Source organism: Coenobita brevimanus, chromosome 45 (assembly GCF_032717465.1).
Source record: "Coenobita brevimanus isolate Jiangsu-jjx chromosome 45, ASM3271746v2, whole genome shotgun sequence".
NCBI classification, from domain to species: Eukaryota; Metazoa; Arthropoda; class Malacostraca; order Decapoda; family Coenobitidae; genus Coenobita; species Coenobita brevimanus.
Window position 1 is genome coordinate 2,241,285 of NC_136998.1, and position 16,392 is coordinate 2,257,676.

At 44.8% G+C, this 16,392-nt stretch overlaps 1 protein-coding gene across 1 annotated transcript in view; it reads left to right on the forward strand.

Moving 5' to 3' along the window:
* The window catches only part of LOC145398385 (uncharacterized), a 19,469-nt gene extending 7,839 nt beyond the window's left edge, over positions 1 to 11,630 (forward strand). The window contains exons 3-7 of the mRNA XM_080271262.1: positions 6,305 to 6,379; positions 7,491 to 7,517; positions 8,235 to 8,315; positions 10,274 to 10,408; positions 11,560 to 11,630. Coding sequence (XP_080127388.1) covers positions 6,305 to 6,379; positions 7,491 to 7,517; positions 8,235 to 8,315; positions 10,274 to 10,408; positions 11,560 to 11,630 — 389 coding nt within the window. The remainder of the gene's footprint in view (positions 1 to 6,304; positions 6,380 to 7,490; positions 7,518 to 8,234; positions 8,316 to 10,273; positions 10,409 to 11,559) is intronic.
* The last annotated feature ends 4,762 nt before the right edge of the window (positions 11,631 to 16,392 follow it).

A 16,392-nucleotide genomic window follows, 5' to 3' on the forward strand; every position in this document is an offset into this window, starting at 1 on the left:
AATTGGTGGAATGTGTGGTAAAATGTTAAAGCATGGGGGAGAGATAGTAGTAGAATGGATATGGAAGATGTGCTGATTGGCCTGAGAGGAAGGTAGAGTCCCAGAGGATTAGAAGTCAGGTATAACTATTCCCCTGTACAATGGAAAAGAGAAAAAAGAAGTGTGTGGTAATCACAAGGGCATTTGTATTCTTAATATAATGGGAAAAGAGTATGGTACGATACTTATTGACAGAGTAATTGAAATAACAGAGGAATTAGTTGGCGAAGAACAGGGAGGTTTTAGGAATGGAAGAGGTTGCGCAGATCATGTATTCATTACTAGGTCTTTAGTGGAAAAGTTTCTAGAGAAAGGAAAGAAGTTTTCTGAGGCCTTCATGGATTTGGGGAAACCATATGACAGGGTGGATAGACAAGGAGTGTGGAAAATATTAAGAATATATTGAGTAAATGGGAAGCTGTTGAATGTATTGAGGAGTATGTATCGGGGGACCAAGACTGCAGTGAGAACGGGTAGTGAATTCAGTGAATTTTTCTTTTGGAATGTTGGATTGAAACAGGGATGTGTCATGTCTCCATAGTTGTTCAGTCTGTACATGGATGGGGTTATAAATGAGATACAAGGTACAGCAGCGGATGATGGAGAGATTTAATGAGAGACGACAACGTTTGGAAACTCCCTGTACTGTTGTTTGCAAATGATACTGTATTGTTAAGTGAAGACGAAGACGAAGCGGAACTTCAAGGTTTGGTGAATGAATTTCGGAGTGTGTGTAAGAAGTGGAATTTATGGGTGAATGTAGGGAAGAGTAAAGTTAAGGTCTTCGAGGGAAATGAAGCCACTGGATGTACAACGAGGCTGGACGATGAGGAAATGGAAAATGTCAGTGCATTTAAGTACGTGGGTAGTGTGATGAGTAAGGATAGAAGTGTGGAGAGTGAAGTGCTTGAAAGGGTACAACAAGAAAGAAAAGGTGGTGGTTCTTTGAAAGCAGTGATAAAAAACAGGGAAGTGGGCATGGAAGTAAAAAAGTCGCTGCATGACATTATTGTGATACCAACTCTAACGTATGAAAATGAAGTTTGGACCTTGTTAAAAGGACACAAATCAAGAGTGAAAGCAGTGAAAATGAGTTATTTGAGAAGAGGATGTGGAGTTATATGGAGAGACAGACTAACAAAAGGAAGTGAAGGAGCGTTGTGGTGTGAACGTAGATATGATAGAAAGAGTTAGGAGAAATACACTGAGGTGGTTTAGCCATATGGAGAGGATGGAGAGCGAGAGACTAACGAGGAGAGTGTATGTGAGTGAGGTGGAGGGAGGGAGAGGGACGGGGAGGTCTAGGATGAGATGGAGGAATGGAGTGGAGAGGCATTGCAGAGAGAAGGGTGTGAGCCGGGAGCAGGGAGGTGAAATGGTGGCGGACCGGGTGACATGGAGACGATTTGTTTGTGGCCACTCCTTGCGGGATTAAGGTGTTTGCCAATAGATTGATTATTATTATTATTATTATTATTATTATTTTTGTTGTTGTCGTTGTTATTATTTTTTTTATTCCTGTACACCAGGAAACCATTTACTATGCTGGGTGGTAACCATATAACCAAATTATGGCACCTGGTGGTTTAGTGGGTAATTCAGGTGCTCCAATCAGATTGAACCTGTGTAGGCTTATATCCAAGGGGTGGTTGGGGTTTATTGCTCACATAATGCCACTCAGGGATGAGTGAGGCTTGTCACTGTCATCTTAGATGTCGGGACCAACTTCCCTAGCCCCGGGTTCCAACGCTTCTTATGGGGCGACATAGGATTGGATGATGGATGGATGGACATAGTGGTAGGTGGGGGCGCTCAACATCCACTCACTCGATGTAGTGCTGCTCTCGGGTGTCTGCCCTAATCTCTCTCCCTTCCTTCTTTCCTTTCGTCCTGTTCTCTCTTTCCATCATTCTTTCCTCTTCCTTATGCCTACGGGTGACTCTACACTCCCTCCTCTGCCTTTTTTTTTTTTCCTTCATTCTTTCCTCTTCCTTCTGCCTATGAGTGACTCTACACTGAGTGACAAGCCAAATGGTTTCCTGTACATCAGGAAGCCACTTACTACGGTGGGTGGTACCCATATAACCAAATTATGGCACCTGGTGGTTTAGCGGGTAATTCAAGCGCTCCAATCGGATTGAGCTGGTGCAGTTTATGTCTAAGGGGTGGTTGGGGTTTATTGCTCACCTAATGCCACTCTGAGATGAGTGAGGCTGGTCACTCTCATCTTAAATGTCAGGACCAACTTGCCTAGCCCCGGGCTTGTACGCTCTTCATGGGGCAACACAGGATTAGATGATGGTGATGAATTATTGCTACTACTTCTAATGCTTGAACTATTACAACTACAACTACTGCTACTACAACTTCTACTGCTGCTTCTAGTTATTATTATTATTATTATTATTATTATTATTATTATTATTATTAACTATTATTGTTATATTATTACTGCTACCCTTACTCCCACAGCTACTGCCAGCACTACTAGTACCACCTGTACTACTAAACCTACTACTAATCTTAGTATCATTATTATTTTTATTACTATTATTATTATCATTGCTATGATTTTTATTATTATCATTATTATTATTACATATGTTCTCGCAATATACACCTTTCCCCATATCATGAGTCCTATCTTCAACCAGTCGTAACTACACACGTCCACCCCCAAAGGCAACACATACTCCATTTTATCTGTCTACTTTTCCCTGTGGCGGGGGGGACACAATCTGGCCGCACTGTGGGGTGGTACTACTACTCTGCGGCCAGGTTGTGTTAGGAAGAATTCTGCCACCGTATTCCCTGCGAGTTGTAAAAGGCGACTAAAAGGGGCGGGGTGAGGGGACTAGGGACCCCCTCCTCTGTTTTTTAGTTCCTAAAAAGAGACAGGCCATAGAAAGGAATGGGGGATTGAGTTATCCCCGAACCCGAAGATTGGGTCTATGAATGTGTGTGGATGTAGTACGATTGAGGCTAAAAGGGAGGAGATTGGGAGAATGTTTGTGAGAAGAAAGTTGGATGCGTTAGCTTTGAGTGAAACACAGATGCGAGGGAAAGGTGAGTCTAAGTTTGGAAGTGTGAATGGAAGATTGTCAGGTGTTGATAGAGGAAGGGCAAGAGAAGGTGTGGCCTTGTTAGTGAGCCCGGAAGTGCAGCAGTGTGTGACTGAATGGAAGGAGGTGTCATCGAGATTGGTGTAGGTGAAAGCGAAATCTGAACGTGAGTTGTGGGTATTTGTGAGTGCATATGGGCCTGGTAGTGAAAGGGATGAAGAAGAGAGTGAGTCTTTCTGGAATGATGTTGATAAGTGTCTGCAGAGTTTTGGATCGAATGTGAAGGTGGTAATGATGGGAGATCTGAATGCTAGAGTGGGAAATGTAGCAGTTGAAGGAGTAGATGGTATGCATGGTGTGCCTGGAAGAAATGAAAATGGGGAACGAATGACAGGGATGTGCGTTGAGCGAGAGATGGTGATTGGAAATACGCTGTTTGAGAAGAAAGATATTTATAAATATACATGCGTGAGGCAGGAGGGTGGAAGGGTTGTTGATAGAGCATTGATAGACTATGTGCTTGTGTCCAGGAATGTAATAGGAAGATTGTTGGATGTGAGAGTTTTGAGAGGGGAGGGTGGAGGTATGTCTGACCACTACCTTGTGAAGGGGAAGTTGAAAGTAGGTAAGAGATGGGTGAGAGCTAGGAGGGTTAGGTGTGGCAAGGAGGTTTTGAAAGTGATTGAGTTGGATAAAAGAGAGAAAATGATAGAGTATCAGGAGAAATTGAAAGATGAGTGGAACGCAGTGAAAGATTAGGAAAATGGCAGTGTGGAGGAGGAATAGCAGTTGTTTAAGAGTGCTGTGGTGGGGCCTGCGGAAGAGGTGTGTGGTGTGAGACGCGTGGGTAGTGGTGTAAGAAAGGGAAATGAATGGTGGTGCGAGGAAGTAGGTATGGCTGTGACTGAGAAGAGACGTGCATATAAAGTGTGGCAGCAGAGGAAGGATGAGGTGTCATATGAGAGGTATAAGGGAAAGAGGAATAGGGCGAGAAGCGTTGTGTGTGATGCTAAAGCGGCAGTAGATGAGAGGTGGGGTAGGCGGTTGACCGAGAATTTTCAACAGAATAAAAAAAAATGTTTTGGAAGATGAAAAGGGTGCGAAAGGGAGAGTCTGGGAAGGAAGAGCATGTAAAAGCAGAGGATAGAAGGATGTTAACTGAGATGGATGCAGTAAGGAAGAGATGGACGGAATATTTTGAAAGATTGTTAAAATTAGAGGAGGAAAGGGAGGCTGAGACTATGGCACATGGAAATGTGCAAGGAATAAATGTGTTGGGAGAGTTGAATAATTATTTGATCACGACGGAGGAAGTGCAGGAGGCAGTAAAGGACATGAAAACAGGGAAAGCTGCAGGTATGGATGGGTGTGCTGTGGAATGCCTGAAGAGGGTGGAGCGACTATTGTTGACTAGTTAGTATTCGTAAGATTGTTGAATGTGTGTTCTGTGAAAGGTATGGTGCCAGTTGACTGGGCAAGTGCTTGTGTGGTCCTGATGTATAAAGGTAAGGGTGATAAGTATGAATGTACTAGCTTTAGGGGTATAAGTCTGTTGAGTGTTGTAGGTAAGGTGTATGGTAGAGTGTTAATTAAGAGAGTTAGAGAGGGTACAGAGGGAATGATTGGTGATGAGCAGTGTGGCTTTAGGAGAGGGAGGGGATGCGTGGATCAGGTGTTTGCTGTGAGACAGGTGTGTGAAACGTATTTAGCAAAAGGTAAGGATGTGTTTTGGGCGTTCATGGATTTAGAGAAAGCGTATGATAAAACTGAGAGGGAGCCGTTGTGGACTGTTTTAAGATTGTAGGGACTTGACGGAAGGTTGTTAAAAGGAGTATAAAGTTTTCATGTAAACAGTAAGCGTGTATAAGAGTGGGAAATGCTGTGAGTAATTGGTTTCCCGTGTGAATGGGGCTGCGGCAGGGATGTGTGATGTCGCCTTGGTTGTTTAATATTTATATGGATGGTGTTGTAAGAGAGGTGAATGCAAGAGTGTTGGGTGGAGGCCTGAGTCTGGTTAATGATGACGGTAGAGAGTGGAATCTGAAGCAGCTGCTATTTGCAGATGATACTGCACTGGTGGCTGATTCAGAGGAGAGACTGAGACAGTTCATAGAGGAGTTTGGAAGGATGTGTGAAAGGAGGAAATTGAAAGTAAATGAGAATAAGAGTAAAGTGACGAAGTGTACGAGGTTGGTAGATGATAGGAGAATGACTATAGTTTTGAATGGTGAGTTGCGTAAGGAGGTAGAGTGTTTTAAGTATTTAGTGTCACATGTTGCTGTGGATGGAACAATAGATGCAGATATGAAGTTTAGAATAAATGTAGTAGGAAAGGTGCTGGGAGGAATGAAAAAAGTGTTTAGATGTCGTTCGCTTAGAATGGATGTAAAGAGAAGGCTGTGTGAGGGTGTTGTGGTACCGACTGCATATATGGGGCTGAAACATGGAGTGTGGGTGTAAAAGAGAGGAAAAGTTTGAATGTAACGGAGATGAGGTGTCTGAGTATGTGTGGAGTGATGCGTATGGATCAAGTGAGAAATGATGAAGTGCGAAGGAGAACTGGAGTTGTGCGGGAGATGGCTGATCGAGTTGAGCAGAGGATGTTGTGATGATTTGGGCATGTGGAGAGAATGGATAATGAGCGATTGGTGAAAAAGATAACTAGATATAATGTGAAATGTGTAAGGCTGAGAGAAAGACCACGAATAGGGTGAATGGTCAGTGTGAAGAGAGTGTTGGATGTGAGAGGATGTCTGTTGAGCAAGGAAGAGTGGCTGTGCGTGATGGAAATGAATGGAGAGAAATTGTGAATGAGGAAATGATGACGCAGCCCTGAGAGGATACTCTCCGGCATTTGGTCTGATCAGCTGATCAGGTCAGGTGTAGGTAAGGGGATGGGTCCATTATGATGTGGCAGGGGTAAACCAGCTCTGCTGTCGGGCCCTGCTGCGGATGTCACTGATTGCACTGTGCAGTTGACCCTCGTGCGGTGTGGTGCGGTGAGGATCTGTTCCTTCTCCCATTGGGGCAAAGATACGAATGAATGTGTTTGAGTGGTTGAGTAAATTGGGAGTGTGTCGTCCTGTCTCGGCTACCTCCCTTTCCTTTGGGGGAAGCAGCCTTCGTATATACAGTAGATAGACTTTTCCCTTTGTTTTTGATACAGAGTCTAGTTCACCTTTTGGCGATTCCCTTCCCCACAGAGCAACCAGAATTTCGCCGCGGACATCATGGACATCATCACCGGCCACCTTCAACGGGAAGCCTTAACATCACCTGTAAGTAAGATGGACAGATTAAGCTGACTGAAATGACAGGACAGGGTGACATGGAGGCGATTTCTTTGTGGCCATACCTTGAGGGATTTAAGGCCACATTCTTAACCCATTAGCTCTCAGGGTTCCTGTGTAAGGGATTGTGCCAGGAGAGCACTAAGCGTACTGCCCTCCAACTATCGGCTCATAGATGCGAATTTCATAGGTCCCTACCCCAGGTTCAGTGCTATATTATCTTTTGAAAATGCTCATTTCCCTCCTGTATTGAGGCCACTGGGCTCACATGAGTTCAGCATTTATTTACCCTGTAGTGGCATGGCAAAGAAACTCTTAGCTAAGCCGTTTGGCTATAAATAGATGGATAAAAAGAAAGATGAAACTCTAATACATTCAATCACATGTTTGAAGTCACTGTTACTTATTACACATACAGTAACAACAACAACAAGCGCTGATGAGGAACCTACCCGTAGTACTACAGTGTAGCCTGGGTGGAGTGAAGCAGTTGTGACGTTCACCCAGGAGCCAAATCTTTTCACATTTCCCTGCACCTCCCTGCATGGAAAGACCATGGTCTATCGCTGGTGAGGTGCTGTCTACCACAAGGGAGCACAATTGCTTACATATGATCGACGGGTCTGCTCAGACAGACCTACTGGGGCTAAGCAACAACACAAAGAGCAGCAACAGTTTTCAAACTAATTCTGTGTTGGTAATCATACACTGTTAACCAACGCCCGAGGAACACTGACGTCCAGTTTACATTGACATCCACTGTATATGGCGGCTCTGCACACACAACTTTTACCTTTGTTTCCTTTGAAACTGAGTCATGAAAAGACTGTGTGTGTGTGTGTGTGTGTGTGTGTGTGTGTGTGTGTGTGTGTGTGTGTGTGTGTGTGTGTGTGTGTGTGTGTGTGTTTATAAAAAACATATAAATTGGTATTTGTATATATATGGTACACATGTACAATTAGAAAGGTAGATACACTTTAATATAGAAATATTCATACATACAAACAAATACACAAAAAGTCAAGTACATAGGTACACACACTTGACTAGTAACCCCATCATTATTCCACTGACATAATTATTTCTCTTTCACTTACAGGTGTCACGGAAGCGTTGGCTAATGCAGGTAAGAATTCTATTAATTTGATGGTTAACAATACATCATTACAAATTATATGAACTTATGGAGAATTACACTGGTATTATCTCAGTGTCAGTGTGATAAACTTAAGAATTACACTGGTATTATCTCAGTGTCAGTGTGATAAACTTAAGAATTACACTGGTATTATCTCAGTGTCAGCGTGATAAACTTAAGAATTACACTGGTATTATCTCAGTGTCAGTGTCATAAACTTAAGAATTACACTGGTATTATCTCAGTGTCAGTGTGATAAACTTAAGATTACACTGGTATTACCTCAGTGTCAGTGTGATAACTTAAGAATTACACTGGTATTATCTCAGTGTCAGTGTGATAAACTTAAGATTTACACTGGTATTATCTGTGTGGTAGTCTGGCATACTGTATAGTCTCAGCCCAAGCGATATTAGTGTTGATATATGTATAATTTTCACCTATATTCTTTTTACTCTAACTTGACCGAAAATTGGCATCCCTTCACCTTAAATGTTGAGTTGCTACGTTAGATTAACACAAGAATAAGATTCTAGTCACGATGAAGTGTCATGGACGGAATTTAGAGCCATAGCATTGTCTTTTTCTGCCACTGAGCTACGTGAAGTAAGTTGTAAAAGTACGAAAATCTTCCAAGTTAAGGCGAAAAGAGTATAGCGATTTGCGTAATGTATATCTGCACTTAACTGTCCATTTCATCAACAGGAAACATCACAGACTACGCGACGTACTTAACGACGTGGGTGCAGGTGGTGCAAAACTGTAGCTCCACGTCAAGCACATCAGGTAAGTGCGATGGAAATTACTGGGCGATTCAATAATGAGTTCCCAGACTAACCCAAATAAAGAACGGGTTTGTTTTTCGTTTTATGCAATGAAGACAGAACCAAAGGCTACAAGTTTGCAAAATTGTTCCCTCCAAGAAAACTATACTAAAGGAGAGCTATATTCAAGATCAGTTCCTTTCGAATTATCAGAACACATTACATTTAAAGGACTGGGGGTCATAGGCTGAAGGAAATACAGAGGAAGACAGAGTAAGTGCTGTAAGTGCTGTATGGCCTGTCACCCATACACTGTCTATGATATATTCCCAATTTTTTCACTGCAAGAGACATAACCCAGATATGATATACTGCTCGCTCATCAGAGCAGCACTGAGTGGGGCATCAGTTTGTCAGCTGCACTGATTTAGTGATCATGCCATATTCGATGACGTATTTATCTTATTTTTCTGACCTGACTTACGATTTTTCCTGGGTGCGGGGACATTTTAAGGTAAAAAGATTTAAAAATAAGTCTTACTCCTCTGATTGGCACAAAGAAAATATTGTGAAGGAAAATGCACCAATCCGAGTGTATAAGCTGCACCGACAAATCTTTGATTCTGAACACCGCGTTTCATAATGCATAACCCTTCGTTAGTCCTGTGGGGTATTCAAACGTGGTTAGTCCGGTGGGGTGTTACAACACCCCAATACAAAAATACATGTAGTGTTACTAACATGTAAAGTATATTCATACTGCCGCTACAGTATATCTCTGGAATCACTAATGAAAAGATTGAATGCCTTGTAGGTGGTGTTTATTAATTTATAATATAATACAATAAATTATATTATCAGAAGAAAATAACAAATGGACTCATATCTCATTTGTCAGGTAAACACGCACAGGAAAATACATTTTGTGATTTTTAAAATCAGTATCATGATAAACAATCTGAAAAAAAAAAAAAATCTATATCACAATATGATCTAGATGGTCAGTTTGATGGGGTGACTGGACACCCCAGGGGGGGGGGAAGTGCCCCTCTCTCTCACTACAGCAGAGGCAGGACTAAACCAATCCACATACTCCCTCTCCTCACTGAATCAGGAGAGTACTGGAACGGAGAGAAATAATCGAAATACAGGCTAGGAAATATGAGCTTTTAAAAAAAATTGGGGCACCAAAATACCCCTCCTGACTAACGAAGGATTAAATGCTGACAGAAGGGGATGTCAAAACCTGGTGTAATTGTGGATAAACTGTAATGAAATGGAGGAAATGAAAAATAAAGTTCTTTTTTGTCGGTTCATTAATAAAGAAAATACTTAATTTGTTCTGAGACCTCAGAACAGTGATTCACCCATACTGCGAGTAGTGGTATACTCCTTTTACTCTAACTTGGCCCAGATTTTCCCTCTCATGCAGCTTATTTGACGAAACTCTGTAGCAATAAAAGACAATACTAAAGCTCAACAGACTTTCCACAACACTTTCTCGTGGCCAGCAGCATACTCTAGTGTCAACCTATTGTTCCATCTTAGTATTCAAGATGGAGAAGTGACAGATTTAAGCCAAGATAGAGTAAAGAGGGTATATCATACGAGCTGTGGTACTGATACGAGTGTGATTGAAAGTGTTAGAAGAAAGACTCTGAGGTGGTTTGGCCATGTGGAGTGGACGGAAAATGAGAGACTGACTAGGATTGTGTATGTGATTGAGGTGGAGGGAGAGGTGGAATAGATGTTGGGGTTTATTGTTCATATAATGCCACTCAGAGACAGAGGCGAGTAAGGCTGATCACCCTTGCCTTAAATGTCATGCCTGTGCAGCCTAACCCTGGGGTTCCTACGCTCTTGATGGTGCAAAAAAGGAATGAAAGATGGCTGGATGGTTACATTACGTGCTTGACAGAAGTATAACACAGCCCACAAACTCCTAAACTAACAATCATCTTTCTGTGTTGCCTTTGCCAGGACTGTTTCCCCCATTCTTCCCCTTTGGCTCGGGTAGGAGGCAGCCTCCCCCTCCGCCTCCGTCTTCAGTTACTGGTGCAACCCTCCCTGTGGACTTCTCTCCTCAACCTCGTCCCTCTGGCCCACCCGAAGGGAGTCTCCCCCCTCGTCCCTCTGGCCCACCCGAAGGGAGTCTCCCCCCTCGTCCCTCTGGCCCACCTGAAGGGACGCCCCCCCCTCGTCCCTCTGGCCCACCAGGACGGAGTCTCCCCCCTCGTCCCTCTGGCCCACCCGAAGGGACGCCCCCCCCTCGTCCCTCTGGCCCACCCGAAGGGAGTCTCCCCCCTCGTCCCTCTGGCCCACCCGAAGGGAGTCTCCCCCCTCGTCCCTCTGGCCCACCCGAAGGGACGCTCCCCCCTCGACCCTCTGGCCCACCCGAAGGGAGTCTCCCCCCTCGTCCCTCTGGCCCACCCGAAGGGAGTCTCCCCCCTCGTCCCTCTGGCCCACCCGAAGGGAGTCTCTAGCCCCTCGTCCCTCTGGCCCACCCGAAGGGAGTCTCCCCCCTCGTCCCTCTGGCCCACCCGAAGGGAGTCTCCCCCCTCGTCCCTCTGGCCCACCCGAAGGGAGTCTCCCCCCTCGTCCCTCTGGCCCACCAGGACGGAGTCTCCCCCCTCGTCCCTCTGGCCCACCCGAAGGGAGTCTCCCCCCTCGTCCCTCTGGCCCACCCGAAGGGAGTCTCCCCCCTCGTCCCTCTGGCCCACCCGAAGGGAGTCTCCCCCCTCGTCCCTCTGGCCCACCCGAAGGGAGTCTCCCCCCTCGTCCCTCTGGCCCACCTGAAGGGACGCACCCCCCTCGTCCCTCTGGCCCACCAGGACGGAGTCTCCCCCCTCGTCCCTCTGGCCCACCCGAAGGGACGCCCCCCCCTCGTCCCTCTGGCCCACCCGAAGGGAGTCTCCCCCCTCGTCCCTCTGGCCCACCCGAAGGGAGTCTCCCCCCTCGTCCCTCTGGCCCACCCGAAGGGACGCTCCCCCCTCGTCCCTCTGGCCCACCTGAAGGGAGTCTCCCCTCGTCCCTCTGGCCCACCCGAAGGGAGTCTCCCCCCTCGTCCCTCTGGCCCACCCGAAGGGAGTCTCCCCCCTCGTCCTTCTGGCCCACCCGAAGGGAGTCTCCCCCCTCGTCCCTCTGGCCCACCAGGACGGAGTCTCCCCCCTCGTCCCTCTGGCCCACCTGAAGGGACACCCCCCCCTCGTCCCTCTGGCCCACCCGAAGGGACACCCCCCCCTCGTCCCTCTGGCCCACCTGGAGAGACGCATCCCCCTCGTCCATCAGGATCCCCGCCCACCCAGTAATGCCAGCCATGGATATGATGCCAACATGAAGGTAATTCCGTCGTTCCATACAACAGTGTACTAGTATACATTGTACATTTATACCTACTGTACCTCCTGGCACTGGCTACTGCTGTGTCATGTCGCCACACTTGATTTGTAATTAAAGTCATCTTTACTGAGAAGAAAAATGTGACCAAACTATGTATAATAAGAGATGGAGAGAGAGAGAGAGAGAGAGAGAGAGAGAGAGAGAGAGAGAGAGAGAGAGAGAGAGAGAGAGAGGGAGAGAGAGAGAGACAGACAGACAGACAGACACAGAGACAACAGACAGACAGACAGACAGACACAAAGAGAGACAGAAAGACAGAGCGAATGTATTAGTTTTACCAGCAGATGATGGCTGCAATCTGGCTACACGTCATCACCCGCCACACCCATAACATCGTCCACACGCCCTCACATCACCAGAAACACTACCCCACTCAAGAGTTCCACCTTCCTTTCTTCACCTGACACCGGAAGCCTCATCCCACTCAAGAGTTCCACTTTGCGTTCTTCACCTGACACCGGACGCCTCACCCCACTCAAGAGTTCCACCTTGCGTTCTTCACCTGACACCGGAAGCCTCATCCCACTCAAGAGTTCCACCTTCCGTTCTTCACCTGACACCGGAAGCCTCACCCCACTCAAGAGTTCCACCTTCCGTTCTTCACCTGACACCGGAAGCCTCATCCCACTCAAGAGTTCCACCTTCCGTTCTTCACCTGACACCGGAAGCCTCATCCCACTCAAGAGTTCCACCTTCCGTTCTTCACCTGACACCGGAAGCCTCATCCCACTCAAGAGTTCCACCTTCCGTTCTTTACCTGACACCGGAAGCCTCACCCCACTCAAGAGTTCCACCCTCCGTTCTTCACCTGACACCGGAAGCCTCATCCCACTCAAGAGTTCCACCTTCCTTTCTTTACCTGACACCGGAAGCCTCACCCCACTCAAGAGTTCCACCCTCCGTTCTTCACCTGACACCGGAAGCCTCACCCCACTCAAGAGTTCCACCTTCCGTTCTTCACCTGACAATCATCGTTTTTGTCATGGCTTTGTCCATCCTACCATGGACGTGTTTACTTAGGGGTATTCCAACGTCCTATTCAAAATTCTGTGGAACAACAATTTACCACATTAATATTAAACATTCCTCTATACTCCAAGGACTCCCATGCTAAAGTAGTATTCTCTTTAGTTAAGGAAGTTACCTCATATCTTTTCCTAAGCAGTTTAGTTTGCTTATTACACTTTAGTTTCCTATCTTGTCTTATATAAGTCCTTTCAATATTGCCGTGCTCTGCATAAATAACGTACAAAATTATATTAACTAGCAGTACCCCCCAAAAAATCGCTAAGGAAGAGGTGTTAAAGGGACGAGAATACAGGCCTAAGTGACAGAGGAGGCTTCGTAGCTCCTCTTCCTAAACGACTAGCCTCTCACCATGGTATCGATATAGCTTGTCTCTCTCTCACGTTGGTATCGATAAAGCTTGTCTCTCTCTCACGTTGGTATCGATATAGCTTGTCTCTCTCTCACCCTGGTATAGATATAGCTTGTCTCTCTCTCACTCTGGTATCGATATAGCTTGTCTCTCTCTCACTCTGGTATCGATATAGCTTGTTTCTTTCTCTCTCATCCTGGTATCAATATAGCTTGTCTCTCTCTCACCCTGGTATCGATATAGCTTGTCTCTCTCTCACCCTGGTATCGATATAGCTTGTCTCTCTCTCACCCTGGTATCGATTTAGCTTGTCTCTCTCTCACTCTGGTATCGATATAGCTTGTCTCTCTCTCACCCTGGTATCGATATAGCTTGTCTCTCTCTCACCCTGGTATTGATATAGCTTGTTTCTTTCTCTCTCATCCTGGTATCAATATAGCTTGTCTCTCTCTCACCCTGGTATCGATATAGCTTGTCTCTCTCTCACGTTGGTATCGATAAAGCTTGTCTCTCTCTCACGTTGGTATCGATATAGCTTGTTTCTTTCTCTCTCATCCTGGTATCAATATAGCTTGTCTCTCTCTCATCCTGGTATCAATATAGCTTGTCTCTCTCTCATCCTGGTATCAATATAGCTTGTCTCTCTCTCTCCCTGGTATCGATATAGCTTGTCTCAGTAACACACAACATGATTATAATGTGTAATGCATAGAATAAATCGCTAACGAATGGGCAATACGAAGCCTAAGATGCGTCAGCTGTGATTATTATACCCTTTTCACACCAACTTGGCCTGAAATTGCTATCTCTGTAATTTCATGACTGACATGTAGTAACAGATTAATACTAGAATATGGTGCTAATCATGAAGTAGTGTTATAGAACGAGCGTAGAGTCGTAGTATTGTCTTAATTTGCCACTGAGCTAGGCGAAATAAGCTGCAAAAAGGACGACAATTGGGCCAAGTCAGTGTAAGAGGCGTATAGTGATGCATGTGATCAGGCAGCCATTTGACTCTAGATGATCACTATACTCCGTTCATTTAAACTTGGCCTAAAATTGCCATCTCTTCATTTTCAGGATTCTGATGTACCACGAGACGAACGCTAGAAATGGGTGCTAGTCATGAAGAAGTGCTGTGGAAAGGATTTACACCTGTGGCATTGTCTTTTTCCTGCCACTGAGCTACGGGAAATAAGCTACAAATGGACGAAAACCTGGGCCAAGTTAAGATAAAAGAAGTATCTGGGAAAATTTCGTCTCTCTGTCTTCTCTTCTAAGATCCAACAATAAATTAATAGTAGAATATGATGCTAGTCATGAAGAAGTGCTATACAGAAGAGTTAGGTAAGAAAGAAGTTGCAAATAGAACAAAAATCTCCATAAAATTAAAATCATTAAACCGTAGGCAACAGATAACATCTCTCCATCTTCATTTCTGAGATGAAGCAATAGGTTAACAGTGAAAAACGGTACTAGTCACAAAGAAGTGCTGTGAAAAGGATTAAGACTGGAAATATGCCACAAAAGGACGAAAATTTCCATCCAGTTAAAGTGACTGAAACATAAATTTGATTATTTTAAAATATAGGATCTATTAAGAGGAATGTAAATCTTTAATGACTATCGTTAGCAGATGCAGCATAATTAGTGGTAGTAGTGGTAGTCAAGAGTTACATGCATGAGATTACAGCAATATTTCCAGTAGTCATTTCCATAAATTACAATGTTGTTAAATATGATTGGCTTGTTGCTATCTAAAAATAAAGTATCATTATACAATACATTGAATTTATTATTCCTACCCGAATTAAGTCCATCCATTCATCCATCAAGAAAAAAGAAAAAAAAAAAAGGCATTCGGGAGCCGAATGCTAATCGCCCGCTAGAATATGCTGTTGGCCAAGTTACAAGCTACTTATTAACCAAACGTGAAGAAAATTCGCAAAACTCTACGGAATTCAGTCACTGCATTCACAAAAAAAAAAAATCCATATCAAAGAAAGTAGTTGACCTTTGGCAGCCATTTTTTTTACCTTGACCTTGACCCCCAGTGCCCATTTTCGAACTCGTCAAAGATTTTGGCCATATCTTGATACCCTGAAGGTTTCATGTTGATAGCTCAAGCCGTTCATGAGATATAATGGTGACAGATATTCACACACACACACACACACACACACACACACACACACACACACACACAGCCGCGGACAAAAACATTATCTCTCCTCCTTGCTGGACAAATGTGGAAGCGTGCGAGGAAAAGTTTGAAAGGAATGAGAGTGTTTTTGATTGAAGATATGAATGGAAAAGTAGGGAATGTGAAGGTGGATGGAGTAGTTGGTGAGCGGGGTGTGCCTGCAGAGATGGATGAGAATGGCAGTGCTTTAGTGGACATATGTGCCGGGAGGGGGCACAAAATGATCCATAGGTGTACGTGGCGAGTGATGAGATGGGTGGATGGTGAACTGAATGAACGGAAGGCAATGATTGACTATGTGTGTGTGGATGAAAGGATGAGGTGTGTAATGGATGCAAGAGTATATAGAGGTTGGGGGAGTGGACTTTCTGACCACCACTTGGTGGTTTTCAAAATCAAAGTCCAAATGAAATGGAGAAATAGAAGAAGGGAAGGACAGGAGGAAGTAGTTCATCCAAGGAGGGTGGAAAAGTTACAAGTGGAGGGTTAAAAGGCAGAAAAAAAGAGGGAACTGGAGGAGTAATGGGGTAAATATGGATTGGGCAAATGGGGGACATGGAAGGTGTGTGAAAGATATTCACAGAAGATATCTGTGCAGCATGTGAGGTGGTGTGTGGGATGAAGAGAAGACGAAAGGGGGTGCAGGGAACAGCACGGTGGAATGAAGAGGTGAGAGAGGCTGTGGCACAAAAAAGGAAAACATATAGTGAGTGCATGAGAAACAGGGACGTGGAAGAAGTTGAGAGACGGAAGAGAGAGTTATATGTAGAGATGAAGAGATTAGTAAGAGAGAGTAAGAAGAGAGTGGATGAGGAATTTGGAAGAAACTTGAGTGAAAAGTGGAGTAAATGTAAGAAAATTTTCTGGAAAGAGGTAAAGAGAGTTAGACAGGGTGCCAAAGAAATCTGTTGGTGAAGGGGGGGGGGGATAAAAATGGTAGATTACTAGTGGAGAAGGGAGATAAAGTGAGCAGATGGAAAGAACACTTAAAGGAATTGCTGAACATAGAGAATGAAAGTAACGTAAGTATTACCAGCTGGGGAATGGCTGGGAGGAGGGATGTGAGAAGAGAGGAAGAAATCAACAGGATGGGAGTTGTGGAGGCAATGAAGAAAGTTA